The sequence below is a fragment of the Anser anser genome, assembly GCF_964211835.1.
Source record: "Anser anser genome assembly, chromosome: 3".
NCBI lineage: Eukaryota > Metazoa > Chordata > Aves > Anseriformes > Anatidae > Anser > Anser anser.
Window position 1 is genome coordinate 118574139 of NC_139722.1, and position 24528 is coordinate 118598666.

Here is a 24528-nt window from a genome sequence, read left to right on the forward strand (position 1 = left end):
GGTGGGGAACTGCCTTGTAAAACAACGTCATGTCTGGCTATGTGACAAATGCCATGGGCACAGCAGGGTCAAAATGTTCATACATGCTCCCTCCCGTGATTCCGCTGGTGATACAGCCTTCTGGAGCTATGGGGAGAGAGGAAGAACTCGTGGTGCCAGACAAAACTAGGCTCACAAGAGCTTTAAGTCAGAGAGAAACTTCTCGGGGGTAGTCCTTCCTGCATTTAGTACACTTCAGCCTAAGTTTGTATCTACTTTTAGATTGTGTTCACCGGGGGAGCTTGAGAATGCCAAATAATGTAGTAATATGTCCTGGATCCAACTTCACTTCTTTATTCAGTAATAAAGTATTCAGTTCACTGATGAAGTTCTATTGTAGTCAACGCCCAGCCATTTATTTCATTTACACTGCCTCTGTAATGACCTCATTAGCACCGTGCATTATGGTGATACAATTGCTTCTCCTTGTGTTTGGCTTTCCTTTCTCATTTTTTCCTGCGTGATGATATTGATATGTGGTAGGACATTTTCCAAGTAGCCTCTTTTACCTCCTCCTCAATCTCTAATATAACATTAGACTTGTTTTCCTGTAGGCTTTTTGATTTCCGCTTTCCTTTCTCATAGTCTGGAGAAAAGGATTTCTATTTTAAAAACAACTGAGTTCTCTTTTAGAAGAATTTTTGACGTGTGTGCACCTAGCTTCCTACACCACACTAAACTCTCCTGAGGGTCTGGCTGTGAACTTTCACAACAGGAGCTGCTGTATGCTCATGACTTTTAACAGTTTGGCTTCATTTAGAGGTGCCAAGTGCCTGAAAATCTGTCAAAGCTAAGTAGATTCAAAACTGGATTGGAGACCACTTCGGAAATGAAAAATTTTCAGAGTTGAAATTCTTGTTGATGAGTACTTTGCAAGGAACTAAAAATACACAAAAACTTCAAGACATGAGCCGTTTTTTAAATATTAGAGATCAGGACCAGATAGGCCTACCTGAAGGTGGGAATTATTTTGTGTGGCTGCTCTAAGGCTCTTTTCCTTTGTACAGCATCTGGTACTGGTCAAGGGCAGAGGCAACTTGCAGGTCTTAGGCAGCCTTGGGTCTGATTCAGTCTGGTAATTGTCATGTTCCTAAAGCCCTGAGCTCTTTAGGGAATCTGGCTTACAATGACCAAACGTCATTTCTAGTATTTTTGCAAATCTTCATATTAAAGTTAAGGCAAAAATTTGGTTGTCTCACTTATCCTCTTAAATTTATGTGACTATGCACAGGAATGGAGAATCTCCCCATGACTTTCCATATATTTGATTGGAAACCCCATATGAATTTTGTGTCATGTTTTCATTCTTCTTTTTTGTAGCTGATACGTTGCTATTGACATTGTTTGTTTATGTGGTGCTAGCATGAGAGTGTTTGGCTCTTCATTAGTTGTCCATATGTAAAACAATTATTTGTAATTACTTCTGAGAGTGCCTTTAGGAAATAAGGAAATGACACTTACGCATTCATATGCCCTGTTTTAGAAAGAAGTCAGAGGCATCATACTACTGCCCTGTTGGAACAGATGTATCTGGTATGCAAAATGCACATGCCACATGTGGGCTAACTATGAAACAAAATTAAAATTTTAATCAAAGTCTCCATGCTTTTATGAAGTATTAAACAGCAGATTGTTAGACGTATAAGTAGGTCACACATTGTGTTGAGCGATTGTGCTTTGTCCTTAGCCATCTGGCAACATGAATCAACGTCAGCTGGATGCAAATATAACTCTGCAAAGGTGACCTTGGTAACAGGATTGGTCCATTGAGCAGAGACTACAGGAGGGTTACCTGCAATCACGTGTGCTGTAAGGGAAAATCCAAAGGAAGAGTTTATTGATTCTGGGAAATCTGTCTGGCCACTGCTACTGCTTAGGTAGCCTGCTGCTTTTCAGTGGCAACTACATTTAATTCCAACTCAGGGATTACTTTAATCACTACATATAAACCTAAATTTCAGTGAATGACTGAGAATCCACTGAAATTCACAGTTGGTATAAATGAGGCAGAAGACACCAAATACTACTGAAAATGATTCATTACGGTCAGTTGCTGTTAAAAAGAGAGATTCCAGATATTAGCCAAGGATATGTTTTTGAGGAAACTTAGTTTTTGAATTGCTCCATTTTAAAAAGTCTTTGAAGCTTAAACCAGCAACTAGAGAATACGTGTAGTTCAGTTGAAATGACAATATCAAGACAACTTTGGTCACGAGTTTTAAATCTGTGGATTTGAGATCTAAAAAGAATAATAAATTCCAAAAGGAGAACACATGTAATAAAACTTCCCTATGTTGTTCCCAACTCAAACAGTACAATATTATTTGTGTATTAGAGGATTTGCTGGTAGCATAGCTAACTCTGCATTTTGCTGCCTTACTTTAGGTGTCAGTGTTTGAAATCTTTGGCTTAAGCACCTTTCAGAGTGACATGTCTGCATGACAAAATTAGAATCCGGTTCGGATGGTTCCCAGTCCTGTTTTGAAACCACTAATCCCATGAAGGAGTTTTGTGGTCTACTCAAGTTTTCCTAGTTGACTGCATTAACAATGAAGTCAGAGTTTCCCTTGTACGGAAAATAAAAAAGGGGGAAGACGGATTTATGGATTTCTAGGTTCCATGCTATCTACAAAATGGATTTAGCATATGTCAAACATACAGCAAAGTTCCCCCTTACATTGTCCTGAACAGAGGAAACATTGTCCTTCTTAAACAAAGGAAACACTCTGAAGCGTGGAAGCCATCAGGTTTCCTCAGCCTGCCTTCTCTGCATTATGACTCATGTGGTTAAAAACACCACTACAAAATGAGAATACAATGCTGTTGTCTGCACACAAGCATGCTAATTTAAAATGTGTGTTCACATATTATGAACCAATTCTGTCCAAAACTTGGAGTCACTTGGTTTCTCCAGTTATGGCTAGGCTCTGTCAGACTTTCCAGATTTTTTTATTATTATTATTTCTGAAAGCATTTTGTGGGAACGTAGAAATTACTCTTTTTGCACAGTAATTGTATCAAACCACGTTTATTTCTGTTTATCACTGAAGCGAAGAAAACTGCTGCTTAAATGTTGTGTGAAGCTGTTGTAAGATGGGTAGGATGTGATTAGGAGGACTCAGCCATGTGTTTATACATGCCCACCATGAAGAATGCCTCAGGGCAACATCTAGATGAGGGCACAGAAAGTGTTGCTTTCAGTCAACATACCTGCACGTGTCTGAGGATTAGAATTGGTCCTGCTGAAAGGAGATTGGAATTACAAAAGGAAAAATTGTTGAAATATAATACACATTCTTGTGTCTAAGGGCTTATTGTCCACTGAAGATCACTTTTTCAACATATGGGAAAAATCTGTTTTAGTAAGGAAACTGTTAAGAAGTATGTTCATCTAAATTACCATGTTTCTGAGAAAGTTTGCATAACTCTTAGCATATGACCACTATGGATATGTGAAATACATAACATCTGATTTTGCTTTAAGCCCTTCCCTTCCCTTCCCTTCCCTTCCCTTCCCTTCCCTTCCCTTCCCTTCCCTTCCCTTCCCTTCCCTTCCCTTCCCTTCCCTTCCCTTCCCTTCCCTTCCCTTCCCTTCCCTTCCCTTCCCTTCCCTTCCCTTCCCTTCCCTTCCCTTCCCTTCCCTTCCCTTCCCTTCCCTTCCCTTCCCTTCCCTTCCCTTCCCTTCCCTTCCCTTCCCTTCCCTTCCCTTCCCTTCCCTTCCCTTCCCTTCCCTTCCCTTCCCTTCCCTCTTTAAATTGACCTACAAATACAGGCTGCCTTGGGTATATCTAGATTTGCAATCAGTGTACAGTGTAAGTTATTTTTAGATGTGAAACATCCTTGCATTCACAAAGTATGGCTATTCACTTGGTATAAATGCACTAGAGAAATAAGTAATTTTAGTGTTTTAAAGTGGTTTGCAATAATTTTTTTTATTATTATTATTTTTTTGCAGTTTATTAGATTTAAATCTTTCTCCAGTAGTTGTGAACCGTTCAGTTGGATGAGTCTGTTTCTAATTGATCACCAAGTCAGACACAGCAATGTGATCTCTGGGTTTTTCTTCATGAGTCTGGTTTAATTTCAAAGATATAACCTGAAAGACTTAGACTAACTTAAGGATTTCATTGGATCTGAGACAAAGTCTTGGTCCTGCCTGAAGCTGAGAGTTTTCGCACTGATTTCTAAAGACCAGTCTGAATGACAGACATTTGAGTCAGTGCAGCAGCAGACAATTCCTAGGATATTACTGGATTCTAGCATAAATTCATAAAGTTAGATCTCCACAGAGACTCTTGTTAAAGAGTCATATTCAGAGCAGAACTTAAATGTAAAACTCATTAAAGCCATTAGTTTTAAGTGCGTGCTTCCATGTAAGCACTTGTGTATAGCATTACCTAACAGAAACCAGTGGGAACAATAACTCTCTAATAATGTAAGAGAGTCTTGGAGCAAATGAAATTGTTTACAGATCATGTAAAAACGAGCAGACGTTCAGAATGCCAGAAAACATGCTGTAACGCTTGGGAGACTGAAAATTTGGATCATTTCTGTTAGTACTTGCATAGCTGCATTCTCAGCCATTTCCCAGAATCCATGAAGTTTGTGGTTTTAAATATTATTATTTGCAAACCAACTGAGTCTAACTTTTAATTAATAAACTTAATTGGAAAATGTCCTTACAAATTAGGTTTCTCCCCTAACATACTTTAAATAAATAAGTTATGATGGAAAACAAGATGGAGATAAATGAAGTACTGTTTCAAGCTTTCAAAGAACAGGAACTGGTTAGTGCTCTAAATAACAGAAGTACATTTCATCATCTAAATATCAGCGCGAGCATTTATATTTATACTTATTGTTATTAATTTAATTTAATTCTTTTAATAAGAAATGCAGATAAAATAAGTGTTATTGTTAATATTTGCTTGCATTTGTATCACTTCCCGTTACTTCTGAATTTCAGCAGTTGTTAGCGCTGTTTGGTATCCCCCAAGCTGACCCCAGCTGGGACAGCTCCTCAGAGCCCTGGTAAAGCTGTCATTGAAACACCCCCAAAGTCACAGGCCACATGTGCCGTGGGTGAGGTAATTGCCCACTTCCCAATTTCCTTCTGTAAGATTTTCAGCAGCTGGCTTTATTGGCTTCCAGGGGTGTTGAACTGCCTGTGCAGACGAGGTTGAACAGAACCAAGAACGTTGGTGTTTGATCAGAGTTCACAGGCACTATACAGGTTCTCGTTCAGTGTTTGATCTCTGAGAACTGTGTGTAAACAGCTGCACTCACACCGACCTTAGCTTTCTGCCCTGCCCTTCCTTGCAGTCTGCTCAGTGAGATATGTGCCCCCCACCTTGCTTCCATATTTATGGTCCTGCCTGTTAATGTGGACTCCAGTTGGCAGCAGATTATATTAATGCACTTAATTAATTTAAGCCACAGCAACTTGCGAGCAGATACAGAATTTGCTCAGCTGTGCCTGCAAGAATGGCGTAATCTTCAGGAGAGAAAAGGATTGCCAGGGATACTGTCTGCTTCAGCTACACCAATTTCATTTATCCGTGAATTTGAATTGAAGCCCTCCTTCTGAAAAAAAAATAAGGAGCTTGACTAAATTTGAAGCATGACAAGCCTCCTTGTATTTTTGCAGAAAGAATAAGACTGTTTCTTCAAGAAATGGTAGTGTTGATGAATTTGCAGAAGCTCAGTGCAGGAGCAGAGACCCTAAAATGCTTGGTTCTGCAGGGGCCTGTCACTGCAGAAAAAGACAGTCCCTGCCCCAGCTGCTTCCTGAACAAAGTTTTCAACCAGATTAATTATATAAATATTTGTACAAGATTAAAGAGCTTGTACAATGAAAGAAAACTTGAAGTACTTCTTTCTTGTTAAACCTACTGAATATACATTCGGGATGATTATTACATTAATTATGCACCTATTATATTTTTGCAAAGTGATTAATATCTCCAAGTACTGTTATGAAAAAAAAAAATTAAAAAGAATAATATCTGTTTGAATTAAACCTTACCCTAGGAAAAGCAAAATGAGTAAGATATTAGTCCCAAACCTGGGGAGAGGTTAAAAATGTTTTGGGGGAGTAAAGAAAAGGAAGCTTTATTGCTGAGTTTAAGAGAATGTAAGTGACACAGATAAGACATTAGTGACATAAGAGTCATTGTACCAGGGAGATGCAAATGCGTGCCCCATGCCAGCACAGCTCGTTTCACCAGCTGCTGTTGGTGAAATCCAACAACACTAAAACAGCAGTGTACTCGAGTGGCATGTTAAAAGAAGAGCATCTGCCCTTTTCCGCCTAACAAGAAAAACTGGAAGATTTTTTCAACAGTAAGTGCACCAAAAAGAAGTCATAACCTTAATCTGCTGGATTTCACACGACTCCAGACCTGAAGGGGATTCTGACAGGTATTTTTGGGGTGTCAAAGCAAACACTAGTAACAAGGTTGGCTTCCTTCAAACTCCAGTTGCTTCTGAAGTTGTGAATTTTCAGGCCTGGTTTGATAAAGCATTGAGATTTTTTTGCTTGCCTTTTTACTCTTGTAAGACTCAATGCAACATCTTAAAATGTAGTAGTAGTCTCATATCAGTCTGTTTAAACTGGTGAAGAAAGAGGTCTTCCACTTGCTTTTGGTGTGAGAATTTTACCTGCTGGCCAGCAATTGCTATAGTTTTGGTCTGGATCTTATTACAGTTGTGCCTGAGTGGTGCTGCCCTGAGATGAGCATCACTGTAGCTTTTGAGAATTACGAATCTTCCAGGCTGACGTCAGTTAATGTTACCTTTCATAACGTTTACCAGTTGGAGATTAAACTCTTAAGTTATTTCCACATACAGTGCTCAGACAACTAGCTTATCTTAAAATAAAAGCTTTAGAGGAGGCTTTAAATGAGATATACACTCTGTCTCTTGTCTTCTATCTGCTGACAGACTGGGTAGGAAACACCACGGCTTTGCAAGACTTGGTGCAAATAGGAACATTTGCCAGCACTTGATTTGCCAAAAGCTCTGAAGATATGTCTGTTCCGAAATCTGCAGGGTTGCTTCCTTGAGGTTTTTTACATTTGTACATCACTCTCTCCATAGCATTTTAAACTCAAACTTCTATGTGGAAATGCATTTCAGGGTGCTGGGATTGATTGGATCCCCCTAAGATGAGCCTAAGCAGATTTTTTTTTTTTTTCTGTGGGAATGAGGTGAAGATTTTTGGAGAAGTTGTTAATTCACTAGTAAGCAAAAGTAATGTGCAGTCTTCCTGTAATTGTATCCTCTCTCAATTTATGGGTTTTAGTGAAAAGAGAGAGGGACTGGACAGCCCTTCTTAGCCTCTGGAAATTTGGTATCATGATGGAGCCTTTTATCTGGTCTGGTGGATGCTGGTTTCCTGATAACTCCGACATTCAGACAGAGTCTTAAATCTCAAACAGGAATGCTCAGAAGCAACACACTGAAAGCTTTGGGTGGACTCTCCCTTAATTCAGTACCACTCCACTGTATCCATTTTTTCTGAGCTGTTCCCATGCTTGTGTGCTCTCCTGACAACTGTGTTCCAGAAGTGAAAGAATTGGCCTCTATCTGCCCAGCACAATCAGTTGAAAATATGTTTGTGTAATTCTAACAAAAGTGTGGGTGGATAAGGTCAAACCCAGATGCCACCTGCAGATATCCCCTTGGCTCACAGCTAGTGTATTATTCTCTACAAGACCGGAAAGGGCTGGAATTGAGACAGCAAGGCCGGGTGGTCCCTGAATTTAACGTGCCAAGAAAGAGTTTCAGCCCACTGTGCTCTCAGTTCCTCAAGCTGGAGATAAGAATCACAGTTAAGCCATTCTGCAATTCTGTAATGTTGAGAAAATAAATCTCAGAGAGCCTCTCCTGTTTTTCCTTCATCACCTGGCCTGGCCTCACTTTTGCAGTTTTGTCATTGCTTAGCTGTTTTTATAAAACTCAGAATTAGGTAGTAAGTCTAGAAATAGTCCACCAGCTGAGTCGATAACACACTGGGTTTGTAGCTAATTCTTCAGGGTTATATGCTGCTTGTAACAGGAAATCCGTGATTTTAATTAGCAATAAATAGGAAATAGTCTGCTGTGAATTGATCTTGAACAGGTACTGCTGTACTAAATTAGTTCAAAATAAGTAGGATTTTCCATTGAGCAAATTGATATTAAGGCATCTTGAGTTTATCAGCCATAGCTACATTATCTGTTTAAGGCTAGCTTTGGTTTCAGAAAAGAATGAAGCTGAAAATCTCTTCTTAGACACAAGCTAATGAGCTTAATATACAGTACTGAGCACAGGGATAGAAGGGATTTCTCCCATATAGTCATGTGAAAACTAATTGTCATATGCATTATGTCTTACAAAATGAATGGAACTAATAACAATTTGTCAAAAAACAAGATTTGTTTATTTCACAATCATTTAATGTTTAATGAAATTTGGGGAGATGATGTTTTCTTGATATGGTGTTGGAGTAAAAGATCCTTTTATCTGACACTTCATTAGGAAAAGGATTTGGATTTTGAGCATTCTTAGGAAATAAATCTCCTTTCATTGCAGGGAAAGCTGTGCAATCTGCTATATTTAACAGAGAAGGATCTAAAATTGCCTAAGCTATCGTGCTAGCTTTGTAAGACAACGCTCTGCTATTGCTTTCAGATTCTAATAGTATTAAAATTCGAACTAAGACTTTTATTTTGCAGATGGGAGAGTTGAGACCTTAGCAGTGAAATGACTTATGGAAAGGTGCAAAGGAAATCAATTTGACGGATAAGAATGCTAAACTATTTAATTCATATGAGTCATTGAATCAATTTGAAACATCCTTTTGCCTGATGCTCATCTCAATTTCACTGGCATTTGCTCATAACCATTTCAGAGATGTTACTGGTATCACTTTGGATATGTGCTGGTGTCATTTAGAATGACACTTTGGTATAGGAGAAGAATTTTCTTTAGTTTGCTGACTTCCAAATCTGAACATCATTTATGGAACAGAAGTGTCTGTCTCACCATCCAGATCAGAGGGCTTAGTCTTTTATAACCCCAAAGATAATTTCTATACAAAATCCATGTATTAACACTTTACACTTTAAAAAATCAAATATTGTGTTACATTTGCTAAATTGGGACAATGGTTGTATTTCGCTGAAGGCGTTTGGGCTTTACTGTGTTTGACCTGTTTACTATAAGGACAGAGGGAAGACAGGCATTGCAGAATACTGCTGCAGGCTCTGTTCTTACAGAAATAACTAGGTTAGCTGATGCTTAACTAGGCATCAGACAAGTAGTTGCAGTTTGGGACACTACATACCTTATATTTTTGTGCAGACAGAACACTATTTTTAAGATGGAGCTAAGCTGATTTCTCCTAGTTTTATGGTTCATCTAAGAGGTCCCTCCCAGTTCTTGTTATGATCTTACACATAAATATACATCTATTTAATACTTGAATTTTAAAGTGAGTGAGAGTTCAGCATTGCTTAATGTGAAATACTGAGATAACTAGTCTATATCAAATGACTTTGAATGTGCGTGTGATCTAGACAGACTAGATCTTTAAAAGTAGAAAAGTGCTCTCCATAACATAGATTTTTGCATGAAGACTTTGACAGCTTCTTACTCTCCTGTTATATAATAGGTTCTGTGAACACTGGTTGTCTTCTGTATAGAAGCCATGGCACTCAAACAAGAATCCAGCTTTCTGGGAATGGAGTATTATCGAACACCTAAAAATCCGTAATGATCATGTCAGAAAGAAGATATTAGTATCTGAAGCTTTTGGTGGCCCTGTTACTGTGGCCAGTGAAAGAACTTGACTTTTCTTTAATTATTTTAGTGCTTCCTGAATGATAACAAAAAATAAATCTTCCTAGTAAAAATACAACATATCCTTTCTTCTCTTTGTTTAGCCCACTCCCAATGGGAATCAAAGTCTCATCTCTTTGATATTCTCATTCCCTTTAATTGAGTAGATTGGAATGCATTTTTTCATAAAAGCTGATGAACTCTAAAATAATCCCTCACCAACCTGCTGTTCTGGACTAGCTATAGTAACACTGACTCCCTTAAAGTAATTTGTGAAAAGTAGTTGAGTCACAGGTGTTGCCTGACTACCTCTCAAGCTAAGGCAATTTGCCAATTACATCCATGAAGTAAGAAGTGAGCTTTTAATGTGCTCTCACTGATAGCAATAGCAAAATCAAGATTGACTTCAGCGGAGCAAACCCATGTCCTAAATGAGTGTGTCTTTGAGACTTTCAATTAAAATCATCCACTGAGACATTCACAGAATCTTGTCGGCCTCATTACCATGGTGCGTTAACTGTTCATGCTTGACCAGATGAACATGAACTCTGGAGGAAAGAGTCATGAATTGGACTTTTTGCATCTAAGTGTCATTTATTATATTAATAGAAACATGTTTCTGAGAAATAAATTTCAATCTCAATCTTTTTCTAGCCTGCAAACTGATAAATGTTCTTCTACATACAGAAAGGTATAGATAAAATGTTTTGTACATGCAGAATTTTGGTTATGCTCTTCCTGGATCTTGTATTGAGGTTTGGAACTATTATTATTGTTTGTTAGTTTAAAAACATATATTCTGATAATATTTTGGCATTTATAGAGCTGTTCTGTAGAAGCATTTGATTTTTAAAAATGATATAACTGAAGTAATTGATAATAAGCAGAAATGGAAATGTGCTTTTGTCCAGGAAGAGAAATAGGAGTGCAAATGAAGACTATTTGTGCTACAGTTGGATTGTTTGTATGTAACTTAGGTGTGAAATTCCATGGCGATTGATTTCATCACATTGTTGTTAAACAGTGATTTTCTTTGCCATACAAAAGAATTAATCTGAATTGACTTTACTCTTTCACTGAGATCAAAGCTAGGACCTCTCTTCCTCCTACATTTCTTCCTCTGTCTAGTTCACAGTCTCGGATCAATTAATAAGCATTCTTTATGTGCATTGTCTTTGTGATAGAGATGCAGAGGATCTTTTTCTGACCCAAGAAAGATGAGAATATAATCACATTTCACAGCTTTCAAAATATGACTACAGATTGCTACCTTGAATGTTTTTTGTACTGTTTCTGTGTTGCCATGAGCTAGATTTTGTCCTAAGTATCTGTTTGTGCAACCTTGCTGTAGATTACATCCATGGGAAAGCATTCCCTCTACCCTTTCATTTCCTTTTTTGTTTTGTTTTGCAATTCAATCTTCTATTTGTAGATACCTATATAAAGAACACTTATTTAAAATACATCTGGCACGTTATTTTGAAGGTGAACTGTACAGCACATAATACAGCTGCAAACAGCTTTTGAAAGGGAGTCATGGCTTAATAATAATTTAAACCAGAACCTCCATAAATTCCAAGACCTGTTTGCTTGGTCCATTGATTAAATAATGGAGAGTATGTACTGTCGTCCAGATGGCTTTTTTTTTTCTTCATTTTAGTGGCCAGTAAACTATGCTGGCTTCTTAGCTGCTGAGAGGTTCAGCAGGAAGATGTTCCCCCAGTTGCCACCAGTCAAGTGGAATCCTTTAGCCAGATGAGCCCTTGATAGGAGTGTTACAGCACAGAAACAGAAGGAGCTAGGTATGGATGGCTTATATCTGAAAATCTCAAGTCCCTTGGGTTGCTCCATCACTTAAAACTTTTCCATTTCCCCTCAAAGTGCTTTTGTTTTTTTTTTCTTCTTCATTTAACGTGGTGATTTTGTGCTGCTGTGGTCTCTGAAAACACCCTAAGTGTATGCCAAAGGCAGAGCCAACAGCAACGCATGCAAGTTGCTGAATAACTGGGAGGGGTGTGAATTATTCATAGAAGAAAATGATGTGCTGTGAGGCAGCACTTGTGGATAAGCAGCGTTCCCTTTTTATTTTCCCTGATACAATATGCTTTTCTTGATCATATTTTTTAATGTTTGTAAAAGATATTTGTAAAGAATACGGCCATATTACCAATTTTTGATTGGAGATGTGAGGTCGTCATAATTTATTGCTGTGTGTGATCAGATTCTGGGCCACATTTCTGTGCACTAGCAAGAACATAACTCTGGACTAATTGTAGCAGTCACTCTTTATACTACTGTCACAATAAATAAGAACACACCACAGCTCTTCATGAACTCTTAGAAACCAGAAATTAAAAAAATCAGCCTTTTCTTCTGGCCATTTGCACAAGTAAGGACACATTCAGGATTATCAGATAAAACAGAATATATTCAACTTCAGTATTTTAAAAGCTTGAAATTGCACTGAATGATTTTTAGACTTTCTGCTTTAGAAGATGTCTCCAGAAAACTGCTAGGAAACCAGCATTAGGTAGACACTGAATAGCAGATAATGTTTTAACACTTCCCCACGTCATTAGTAGTATTCTACAGTCCAGTTCCCATATGTGTCTTTTCTCTGAAATGTTGTCTCACCTCTAATAAAAGCAATAGACATTTGGCTGTCTAGTTATGATATGGGAAAGTATATATCTGTTGTGTATCTGTGTTGTATTATCCACACATTTCATAATTTCACAAAAGATTTCACAAAAGGCTGCTTAGCACAATGTCTGTACATCTGGAAATACATTTCTCACGCTAGAATCAAGGAGTTGCTTGGGGATTATAAAGATCATGTGATGATGACAACTTATGGTCATGACCACCAGAATAGAAAAGAGTTTGAATTCAGTGTTCATTTTAATCCCTGTGTTTCTTTCTGACTTTCTTTTTCCTATGCTGCAAGACAGTGCCTGGATCTCCAAAACTAGTGAGCACCCTGTGGTAAATATGCGTGTGTAATATATAATATACATCTGCTACACTAATGTAATTTGGATTGGCACAATCCTAATGGTGCAAGTGCACAGACTATATTGTTGAAAGCTGCATAGACGATACTGGTTTTGAGTGGTGTGTACCCTACTTACAACTAAAGAGTTGTATCTTGTAACCTTATAATTCCCATCACTGTGGAATTCATGCTATCCAGATATCTCTCCTAAATTCAGTGGACTGTGTTTTGAGTACTTGCTAAATAACCAAAGGGAAAATCCTCAGTTTGATTTAGAAAAGTTATCATGTTGCCTTTTTTTTGTTGTTGTTGTTCGTTTGTTTGTTTTGAAACATTTGGTTATTTTGAGCCTGATGTTCACCCCACAGGTAGGTAAAATCTGTATGTTTGCAAATGCAAATGCGTGCCTACTTTGTACACCTGGTGTGTGGTCACTAACCAATACAGACCCGTAGTCACCTGCCTGCAAAGTAGACACACATTTGCACCAACACAAATGTTTCCTTTACAGGAGGCTGGCTAAAACTAGTGTCTAAAGTAAGAAAAAGTAATAATGTGGCACAAACAAAGGAATTTAGCAAGAGTATGCTTAATGGTGTTTTCCAAGATTGGTTTTAAAAGAATTTCTAGTCAAATCTTAACCTGGCCTGAGTAGATATGAGCCTCATTGAAGTAACCAGGCCAACATCCACAGTTACAAAATGCTTGTGTGCTGCAAACATGCATGTAATGTTGTTAAATTTCCCAATTTTAAATAGGGCACTTTATCTGATTTGTCTGTCGGAGGGAGCACAAAACCAGTGTGTAGAGATCAAAGGGACAGAAAAACGAAGTGCATCAGAAGTGATCAGGAACTGTGCAAACCAAAGTAGCTTTCTTTTTTTCACTTTACGTTTCACCTTCTTGCTGCTACATTTTTTCTGCTACAAACTGTCACTTTCTGCTTCCTCAGCTAATATTTTAGATTCATTTTGCATGTCAAAATGGTGCAAGCTACCACAATCACTGGCACCCATTTCCTGAACATCTTATACCCAACATGTATCTTATAACACCATTTGTGTCAGTGCTAATGCAGTAGTTTTACAGCCCACTGCTACCAAGGTGAGAAAGAGTTCAAGGAGAAAATAAAAATGGTTTAATTCATTTGTTGCAACACAGTATAAGAAAGAGTGGTATAAGTTCCTTTACAAATATTTTCAACCAAATTCTGCCACATTAACTAATTTTTTTTGCCTTTCATTGTGACTCAGTTGTAAGGCATTTATGAATCTGCCTGAAAGTAGAATGAGGACACAGTGCTCAAATGTATCGTTCTGCTGCTTTACCCATTACCAAGGAAGTGGCTCAATAATTACATTCAGTTTAAAAAATTGCTTTTAGAGAAAATGTTTTGTGATCAATTGAAAACAGAGCACTACAGTTATTAAGCTATTTTAACTTTAAATATTAAAACAGAAAACTTTATTTTGTGCTATTGTTTGTTTCTTTTTAAAGGTTTCAGTTTGCATTTTCATTTGTAGCAAACCTGACAGCCAACGACTAAGACAAAATACAGTTGACCTCAATGATCTTGCATGCGATTATTCCAGGGCTGATTCATATTACATCAGATGCTATTACAGCTCTGGCTCTTGGACATTGTACATAGGTATATGTGGTATTCATTATCTTGAATACATAATAAGGTATAAAGTACATGAGGCGGAAAGAGTCAAGGTTTTAGTGGCACCATCTGTAACATAAGAGCCATGGTTTAACTTCTACAAACAGAACCAAGTTCAGCGATATACTCATGCAATTGCTATCTCTATGAAGCACTTAATAACTGAAATCACACTTAAAGTAAAACAAGGCAGTTACCACAATAACTTAACACAACAGAGAATAAAACATACTGCAGCCACTTGAAAATGGCACAGTAACTTCGTTGGAATACTACACTCAGCAAGAACCAGAAAGCCACCTTTTTCAAGTTCCAGACTATAATTTTATAGCCATTTTCCAATAACTGCACAAAAACCATGAGTCTTTTTGGTTGATGCTGGAATACCTTCAGGACTTCCCTGATGCAGACCTTAGACCTCTTCAAGAGAGAGAGTTTAAGTTCAGGTGCTCAAGGTGGTGTGTGATGAGCCACAGCCGTCCCAGTGAGACAGCTCTGAGTAGCATGCCTGCAGCACATCAGGGTCTTCTAGGTTGATGGGACAATCTGAAAATCCTGATGCTCTTTGGAACTATCAAACAGAAGTTTCAGCTCCAGAGAGAAACGCCAAGTCAGAATGAAGGCAAGCAAACAGTAGTGACATCTCCAACAGCACCATGTCCCGCACCCCTCCTGCTCAGGCACTGTGGCAAGACTGAGTCAAGGGGAATCGGCTGTCTGGTGAAAGAGCTCCACCACTCTCGTAAGCACTTGGGGTTGTCTTTGAAGGTTTTCCATGCAAACTGCACTGAGTTCATGGGATTAGGCATGGCTGCAGCCTGAGGCCCTCCTGCTGCAATGGCTGGAGGTATTTCTTCAAGCACAGACTTCAGGTAGCATGGGCAATACTCGTTTTGTCCTCCAGAGACATACTTCTTATCCTTTCCCAGAAAAAAAACATGTCACTTCGCGTGATGTGCCTAAGCAGCAACTTAGGAGATCTCGCACATGACACAGTCAAAATATTGTCCTCTTTTAGTATGGAGTGACAGGTTGTGATACATAGACTGGTTTCTCTGACTAACGTGTTCCTACTACATAGTCACATATTAACGAGCCAGCACGCAGAAGCATGAAGTAATCTTTTGTTTTTCTTTAAGTACATAGATTAAAGAGTTGTTATTTTACTGTAATGCACAGAATTATGTCATTTCAGCTTAGAGTAATTGTTAATCACATCAAATTGAAATGATCCTTGGTTTTGTTTTAAAGAGCATAGAAGAACAAGAAGTAGAGGAAAAACAGAAGTAGAAATGGAATATGAGACTATAGTGAAAGTGAGTGAAACATTCCCCTTTTTATCAAGTAATGCTAATGTTGTTTTCATTTTACATGTCAAAACTTTGAGTCAGGAGCGTACACAATTTACTGCCTGGTGGTTCCTCTGAAATCTTTGAGCAATTACAGCCCTGATTATTATCTGCTAGCTGCATAATATGTCGCCACTGGCCATTACATTCTTTTTATGCCGGTAAAGCAATTTGTGGCTTCTTCAAATCATACCCCACCACATTGTCTGCCTGCCTGCTTTATTTATTGCCGCTTTTGCCCCACCTCAGCGCAGTGGTCAGGGGCTGTGTGTAGCAGCATGATTATATAAGCCATCTTCCTACAGCCCTTTGGGTCATCAGAATATCCTCTGTTCTCTGCTCACAGTAGCTGCAGTACTCACAGATCAGAAAACCAGGCACTGTTAAATGTCTCTCTGAAGAGGTAAAGATTGATGTGGGGGGAGATATAGGGGTAGGAATTGAGAGCATCTAAATGTAAAGAATGAGCTAGGGGAAAGATGTTGAAGGTGAGAATTCTGGGTACCTCTGAAGATCAAGCTTACCAAGAAGATAAATTTAGGATTTGTCATCTGGGACACCAGACTATGGGATAAAGAAAGAAAGGATTAACCAGGGTGTCAGAGCAGGAGGGAAAATTGGGGAAAAAAAAAAAAAAAGAATTTATGAATGTGAATCAGTAAAGCAGGATTAGCAAAGCCTGAAGGGAAAGATTTAGAGGTAAGAGAGTGAGTTTTTCAGAGAGGAAGAACAGAAGACAAATGGGGAAAGGCAGTTAAAGCCTGGAAGAAAGATGCAAGTAGATTAAAGATATTTTTTTCCTTGCTTTATGGGAGGGCTAATGATTAGAACATGATGATAGAAGGAATTAGTATTTCAGGGATATCTCTGCTATCAGGAGACATGACTATGCATAAGTGAGCTTCCTGAAACCTCTTTAAGTATGGTCATGCCAGAGCTTTCACTGACATGGGGGTGACAATAAACCACACACCTTTGTCACTGAATCAGTGAATCCTGTTTGCTTTGTATTTTTATTTAATATTCTCTTTCTACTGCTGCCTTCTGCAATGTTTTGATATGTTTTGTTTCTCTTTGAGAACTGCCATAGCTTCTCAGTGAGGACTGTATTTGGTAACAAAACCAACCTTTCTGCTGCAGTTACCTGGATGCAAAGGATTTTGGTCAACTGCCAGGCAGGCAGTGTTTGCTTTTCTGCGTCTTGTGGCTCAACTCGCACACATGCTCAGGAGTAGAAGAAGCTTTCTCAAGAGTGCTGCAGCTCCACCCTGCTAGGGAACATCCTTGTGTGGCTTTTCACCATCACATACAAGGCCTTAATAATTGTTTTATAATTTATAGCCCTTCCTAATGATAACCAAGGCCAAGGTTTTTGAGACTACACTTCCAGTCTGTGTGGTGCCAATGCTGGTGTTAGCAGTGCTGCACCTTCAGCAGTGGTGAAGGAGCATGTTTGCTGTGATTGCTGCTCTCGTCCCTAGCCAGCAGCAATGTGTCAATTCCTTGTGCATCCTCAGGGGTTGTTTTATTAGCCTGCCTAGGGGGGGGTTGTTTGTTTTTTAAATGCACATATACTTCTATGAGCATGTACAGGTAAGAAAGAAGGAACCAGCTCTGTGTGTTTGATATGTATCTTGCAAAATAGAGATTTGCTTCTAGACTCTACTGAAATACAAATGCTAAATAAGTTTGATTTACAGCATGTGACTATAACTTGATTGGTCAGGCTTTTTATTTTTGTTTTGCTGTGGATCACCTGTTTCTGCCTATAGGGACACTAACATATTTTTCATGTATCTATACATATCATTATATACCTACAATTTATTTTAATGTTTCTACTATTGAAAAGTGTTTTTCTAACACTTTTTAAGAAGAATGCAGTTACTTCTAAATATTTTTTAGTTCTCTCATTTGATAAGGTCAGCTATTAAAGCTGCTAGGTGGGGCTTTGATTGCATGAATGTTGTTTTCCTCTTGGATACAGGCAAGGCAACTAAAAGCGTGTGTTTCCTGAGCATAGTTGTGACAAAAGAAAGTAGAGGACATAATGAATATGTTGGCACCTTGACAGTATTCAAAAGAGTGACTTAGTAGAGATGGCAACATTAAATTGGCAATTGTTCATTAAGGAACTGGGATTTCTTTGCTGTTTGTGTATAAGTGTCATGAGAATATTGATTTCTCTTCCTCGGGGATATTCTGTCTTCCTTTCCTGAAAAGCAGGAGGATAGAAATAGAGCTGAGCTGCCTTGAAACCACTCTGTGAACATTTTAAAAAAGAGAAGTGCTTAACTCTGTTCTCACCATACATCATCTACGTTTTAAACAATATGAGGCCAACTTCATGTCCCCTGCTTGGGTCAAATCAGGATATCTTGGGAGGATGGTGGGCAGCTGGGCAATCCAATTGCTCCTGCAAATGTTACCTCAGAGAAGAACCTCCTGTGGCAGCCATGTAACCACTTATAACACCTTGTCTGGTCCACTGCAGTTATTCTTTCTTTTGCTTTGTCCTGCTCTCAGGAGTTCAGCCTCATAGACTGCGTACAGGGGAATGTGGTATTAGGGAAGCTGTGCATGCTGGAATTACCATTCAGTGTGTCCTACCTGTGCATGAAAACTGGGAAACAACATGGATCAGCACTAGGAACACAGGGAGCTCCAACCAGGGGGGAAGGAATCCACCCCACAGTTTCACTTGCTCTAAAGGAAATATGAGAATGATGGGAAGTTCTTTTTTCTTCCACTCCTTTCTGTCCCAAGCTCTCATGCTCTGAAGTGGCTGGGTAGGAGGAGGTCAGGTGGCACAGAAGGGAAGAGAAGAGTCAAGTTTTCATGCAGGCCATCAAGACGTATCTCAGCGCTCTCTCCCATACAAGAAACCAATGACTTTAGGCTGAACAAAACTAATGACCTTAGAGAATATTCATAAGCAGGAGAGGTATGTAATCCTTATGAGTCATGAGAGTAGCTGTGCATAAATGTAGAGAAATGACCTAAATTCACAGCTTCATTCAGGAACTATCAGGAACTATCTGAATCCACTTAGTCATCTATAGCAGAAACTTTCATTTGATAATAGTGATTGATCTTTGTCAACAGCAGAAACCTAAGACATTTTTTTGAGGCAGAATAAGAGAATGTAAACTTAAAAGTCTGGTCTGAACATGCAGCTCTTTTTTTTCCATGCATCCCTTCCAAGCCAGGAAGGGATGGCTTGTGATAGCTCTGAAAAGAAAGACCAACAGTTACTGCTACACTTTCCTCATCCTTTAAGATCTTTCAGATAAACACTTAAGTGCATGATAGAGTTTTTCATTAGGCTTCAGCCATGTGTAGATGCTGTCTAGAATCAAGCTGGCATCTTTTCTAAACCTGGATTTTTGTAAGTCTTTTAATGCCTGTTACGTACATCTAGAATTATGTGTGGTGCAACGTCAGTCTGCATGCTTAATTACTGTATGGCCTGTGGGAATGATATTGCATGTGGTAGCTCACATTCTGACATCTTTATTTTCACAAAGTAGGTGTTAACGCCTGAATAAAACATACGGCTTGAAGCACATAGGGCAAATTATTTCACCAACTGCTGATACTGAAGGTTAGTATTTCTAGAAACCATTAGTATATAGAATAGATTATCTCCTGATGTTCTTCTTGAGATTATTCAATACCAGGATATTCAGAAGTATCTTTTTGGCTCAGAGTCGTATTTTGCAGGGTTGCATAGGTCAGTGGGATCTCAGTGTAATATTTCTGTTCTCAGAGTGATCTTTTCTGCTGAAAAATCTGAAAGCCCAGATCAGGTTTTGGGAGTCAGTATTCCTGATAGGACTGATGGCCTTGGAAGCAATTAATTCTTTCCCTTTTCTTTTAGTAATACATCTTATATTGCTTAGCTTGGATCCTGCTGAAGTTGAGGTGTGATAGGTGTATGAGTCTGTAATGCTAAGTAGCATGGAAATTACAGAACATCCTGGAAATGATAATTCGCTGTCAGTCTTTTCCTCAAAGACTCATTGTAATTCTGAGCAGGGGCTCATGCTCTCTGTGGCATAATGGAATAAACTCTGCAGTAACTTCTCCCCAGTTCCATGTCAGTGTTAATGTCTCCTCTTGGCCTGGAATACCCTTCATTCCCATCTGTATTCAGTCAGGCACTACTGTGGCTCACATTAGAAAATACTAGTTGATTGAAAATTAATTCAATTTTTAAGTTATTACTTGTTTTTTGTTCATTTGTTTTTTACTTTTTAGGTGATTTTTTTTTTTTTTTAAGTCTCGAGTTAATTTCTTGTAATATCAGCTGCTCCTTAATGGCTGCTGCTCCCTCAAAGTAGATTCAGTTAAGTGATATAAACCACGTTTGAGGATTTGATCCAGGCCAAGATGATCAAGGTCATCTCTCTTGGCAGCTGCAGGAATTGATATAATGTGAAAAGGCAATAAGCTTGCTCAGAGATCTTTTAGGTGAAATAGGTGTCTGTCTTCCTGTACAAACACGAGTAAGGTGGAGCATATGCATTGCAAATATGAATGTTGCCTGCTAAGAAGTTGAGAGTGTCCTGTGCCCTGCTGTGTTCCTTTTTCAAAAGTTTTCTGGGCAAGTAAGCTTCACCACCCCTTCTTCCTAGTGTGGACAACTGTCAGAGGTCACCACCATGACAGTGTCCATTTTCATGTCCAGTTCTGTCAGTACCCAGAGATTTTTCAGCAGGTCTCTCCTTCAATAATATGCAGGAGATAGAAGAAAAAAAAAAAAAAAGAAAAGAAAAAGACAAGTATCTCACCAAAGACCCTTTCTTTACCTGGGTCTGGTATGAATACTTCAGTAACGTGAATTTTTATAGAAAATCTCTGTTTATGCCAGTGAAATCAGTATTTTGATTTACGTAAAAATAGTCAGATGCCCTCTTATTTTTCCCATATTTTTGTGAGTATATGCATCCACAAACATACAGACGTGCCATAAGAGGATAGACTCAGTATTCACCTTGATTTCCCTCCTATAACAATTTAATGAGCATTTAGAGGAGCACGTTTAAAATAAACATGCATATAGTAGAGAACATCTTAGAGTGTTTTTTAACCAACTTACATGTCAGGATACTGACAGTAGGAAATCTCACAGTGGCTAGGCTGCATGTCAAAGAGTTTATCATTTTCCAAGCACAGAAATATAAATCACTACTGTCTGAGGATAAAGAGCTGTATTACACACAGAAAGGTAACTGCCCGATGCTCTGCCTTTTCTTATCAAGTAAGAGTATAATTAAGTGCAAGATACCAGAGACAGTAAGGTGTAACAGCTTGGTAGCTGTTGGTGTAGCACACAGAGAAGACTTAAGATAGCAACCTGTTTGTTTCGGTTTGTCTGACTTTAAAGAAGCATCGTTCTCAGGTATACTTTCTGATTACCTCCATCTGACATTCTTTCCAAGAGAGAATATTTCAGCTGCTTGTTCCTAATTTCTGTGGCAGGAAGACACCATTCAGCTGAATGTTCTCTGACTCCTCATGGATGCTGCAGGCATACAAGACTCAGGAAAAAATACCTATCAATTAATAGCTGCACTTTTAAAAATAATTCTAGTTCCCATCACTGCTGCCACTGAGGATAGCGGCTGCAGTCAGCAGCTGTGACTGATGTGGCAGTCCATGCTGTGTACCTCTGACAAATGCCAGCGTGAACCAGCTATAATGGTACAAATGCCAAGTTGTAGTTTCAGCACATCATTGCAGCAAAATATGTCCAGACAAGGGAACTTCTGTTTTAATAGGATCTATTCTGTAAAGACAGTAAGACGTAAAAGAGTGCTTTGAAGCCTTCTTTGAGAGCCTAGAGCCATAACAGCAAGTAGAAACTAAAACTGGTGACTTCTGATGTATAGATGTTCCTCTGCAACCAGCCTCCCTCTGTCTTCTAAAAAAGAGTAGCTAAACTAATTAAAATTCCCATCTACATTTACCTTGCACTTGTAAATGATCCTGTGGCAGAATCTTCTTAATCAGCTGTTCTTCAGGTTACATATGTTGCTGTCCTTCCTTTGCATTAATCACTGGAGTTCTTTTCTTTTTTGTCTGAAAACAGTCATACCGTATGATCAGAAAATGAATGCACTGAAAATGCAACACTGCGAATTGAACACGTGGATAACAGCTTGTGGCTTCGGTAGTCTGTGTTAACATGTGACAAGCAGAGAATAGTAAACTGAGAAAGAGTTCTCTTGTGAATTCAGTGCCCCCATTATCTCTCCTTCTTTATCCGAAGGGCTGAGGAAATCTTTTTTGTTAGCCAAGACTGCTTGGTGCTTTGGCTTAATTTTCACTGCATAATTTTAAATACAGATTGTGTCTACAGTGCTGCAATTAATAGATAGCCTAAAGACTTATTATTTTCAAACTAATTGATATGTAAGAAAGTTTAAATAACATGTGTTAATTTTTTTTTTTAGGAATAACTCTTGTGACTAACTCAGAATAATCTTATTGCTGTTATATAGAGTAGCATTTGACTTGCTTATCCACTCATCATTACTAAATCTAATGCTTGTCTGTAGTTCTATAGTTCTAAATCCATTTGCATTAGATGCAGAAAAGATGGTATTTTATAAGTCATTGTTCTAAAAGATTTTTTTGCAAGTAAACAATCTTAGTTATTTCTAATACTTGCCTACCATCATTTGGAATACTCCCCAAATTCAAAATCAGTCTCTGTTATCCTCAGTAAAATGTGTACTATACACGTTTTAAATAGAGCTTTAACCCAAGCAACAAGTGTTTTCAAAGTATACTGTTGCTTTCTCAAATAACTGAATCACTTTCCATGCGAGACATGTATTCTTCTAGTGTTCATTAAACTTATCTTCAACTAGACTGTGATCAGAACTGGCATGACAGAATACATTGTAAAGTTATAAGACCTCTCAAGAACTTCTTAATGCCTTTGGAAGATGTCAAGTACCGCAGTAATAATAAAATACAGATAGAGCATTAAGAAGATAAGTTCTTTTAATGGAAAGTGGTTTGGTTATACTGCCAATTCTTTTTCTTAAATAAGGTTTTGCACAGTACAAAACTTTTACAAGATAGAGGCTACCAACAGTGATACACACAAATGAAATCAGATTAAAAACAAATCAGAGCTCTAAGGAGGTCATGTTATATATTTTGGTGGCATCTCAGTGGAAAAAAAAAGCAAAGGACTTAGTGAAGTTCCATGGGATTCATCTCAGTTCAAGCTTGACCCTCTGGTGAACTAAACTTGGATGAACTATATTAAGTTCAGAAGGAGAAAGGCCAGGGACCAAATCCAGCACACACTGATGTCAATAGAAAAGCTCACTCTTCCTGTAGTAGGCTTGAGAGCGGGAGGAGGCCCCGGTGTGGTCTCTGCACACTGAGACCTGTGGGAAAGGAAGGTACTGAAGGAACCGATTCCTCGTGGTGCTGGTACTTCGTCCACCTTTCTGGGGGCTGCTCTTTCTCATTGGGCCCATCATGCTGTTCTTGACTGGCTGTGCCTGAATCTTTCTATAAAGGATAGGACACCATGGACAAAAGGTACTTTGCGTCCTTCTCGAACCTGCAGCTTCACACTGTGCTCTAAAGGAAATGTTTTCTCTAATTAAGCATGGACTCTCCCTCTTCAGCCCATTCTCTTGAATACAGCAAGCTGTTACCAGTATGAAGGTATCACTGTCCAGTGTTAGTAAGTTGTGGCATTCCTTATTTTCCTGTACCTGCTGGCTATACCTTCTAGGGAATATATTCCTCTTCCTTGGCAAGAGGTCTGACTGCAAAAACAAAGTGTGCTGGTGGCAGTATCATTGACCAATCTGTTCAAGAGGACTTTAAGATGTCCAACTGCACTGCAAGGTGAAAAATATACCATAGAGCAGACTTCAACATGCAACTGCTCCTCTGTGTTTATGATTTGCATGTTTTCTATCAGCATAGCCCATTGAACATATTCCACCACACTTGGGAACAGCTGACCTGAGGATCTCTGCTGGCTGGTTGGGCTGCAGCACGGTAAGGGCGGTAGTTGTTCACCCATACTAACTAAAAGAGGGGCAAAACACCTTCAGAGGCTTCCTTTCTTCATGGAGCTTAGGTGCTCGACAGAAACCCACATCAGGTTGCATGCAGAGAGAAAAAGATCAGTGGGTCTGGACATGAGAATGGCATCTGACCTTTTCCACAGGAATTTGTTGTCTCTACCTGTCTGTTGAAACAGGCCTGGATTTTAAGCAGCAACCTGGCCCTGTTTCCTAAACTCTTTCGTGTTTTGCAGCTACCTTCAGTTGCTAAGTCAAGGTAGTTGAAAATCCTGATCAGCTTTGGATCTCTGTTTGGGAAAGAGTGTGCACTTTGTGCTATTTAGTGCTGATGCTTCTTTCATTTGACCTGGTTAGTTTTTGCCTGTATTTAAACAGTTGCTGGTACTGTAAATCCAAAACCCATCAAAGTCAATCACCGTCTTCTTGTAAACATAAATGAACTTTGGCTTTGCCTCTTAACAGGAATGAAGCCAACCTACTCTGTGCAGCACTGGGACAAGCTTTTTGTTGTTTATCTAGCATTATGAGTTACCTTATATGTCAGTTTTTGCATTGCGGGATGCTTGCTAAACATCATTGAAATAAAGTTTT

General features: G+C 38.8%; 1 protein-coding gene and 1 long non-coding RNA gene across 13 annotated transcripts in view; one reads left to right on the plus strand and one right to left on the minus strand.

The window, feature by feature from the left end:
* Positions 1 to 24528, plus strand: part of PLCB1 (phospholipase C beta 1) — a 415451-nt gene that overhangs the window by 374745 nt on the left and 16178 nt on the right. For 2 of the 11 annotated variants that reach the window (XM_083828908.1, XM_083828909.1), the window contains exon 32: positions 15774 to 15838. The exons of 8 other annotated variants lie outside the window; for them this stretch is intronic. In XM_083828908.1, coding sequence (XP_083685034.1) covers positions 15774 to 15812 — 39 coding nt within the window. In that variant the 3' untranslated portion in view covers positions 15813 to 15838. Of the gene's footprint in view, positions 1 to 9694; positions 9719 to 15773; positions 15839 to 24528 lie in introns of those variants that run through there. One more of the 11 variants, XM_083828910.1, reaches the window with a different exon arrangement.
* Positions 9863 to 24528, minus strand: part of LOC310896552 — a 69068-nt gene continuing 54402 nt past the window's right edge. Inside the window, exons 5-6 of one of the 2 annotated variants that reach the window (XR_014581597.1) lie at positions 21844 to 21955; positions 9863 to 15442 (exon numbers count right to left, since the gene is read on the minus strand). This is a non-coding gene — a long non-coding RNA (uncharacterized lncRNA). Of the gene's footprint in view, positions 15443 to 18292; positions 21956 to 24528 lie in introns of those variants that run through there. The other variant, XR_014581598.1, reaches the window with a different exon arrangement.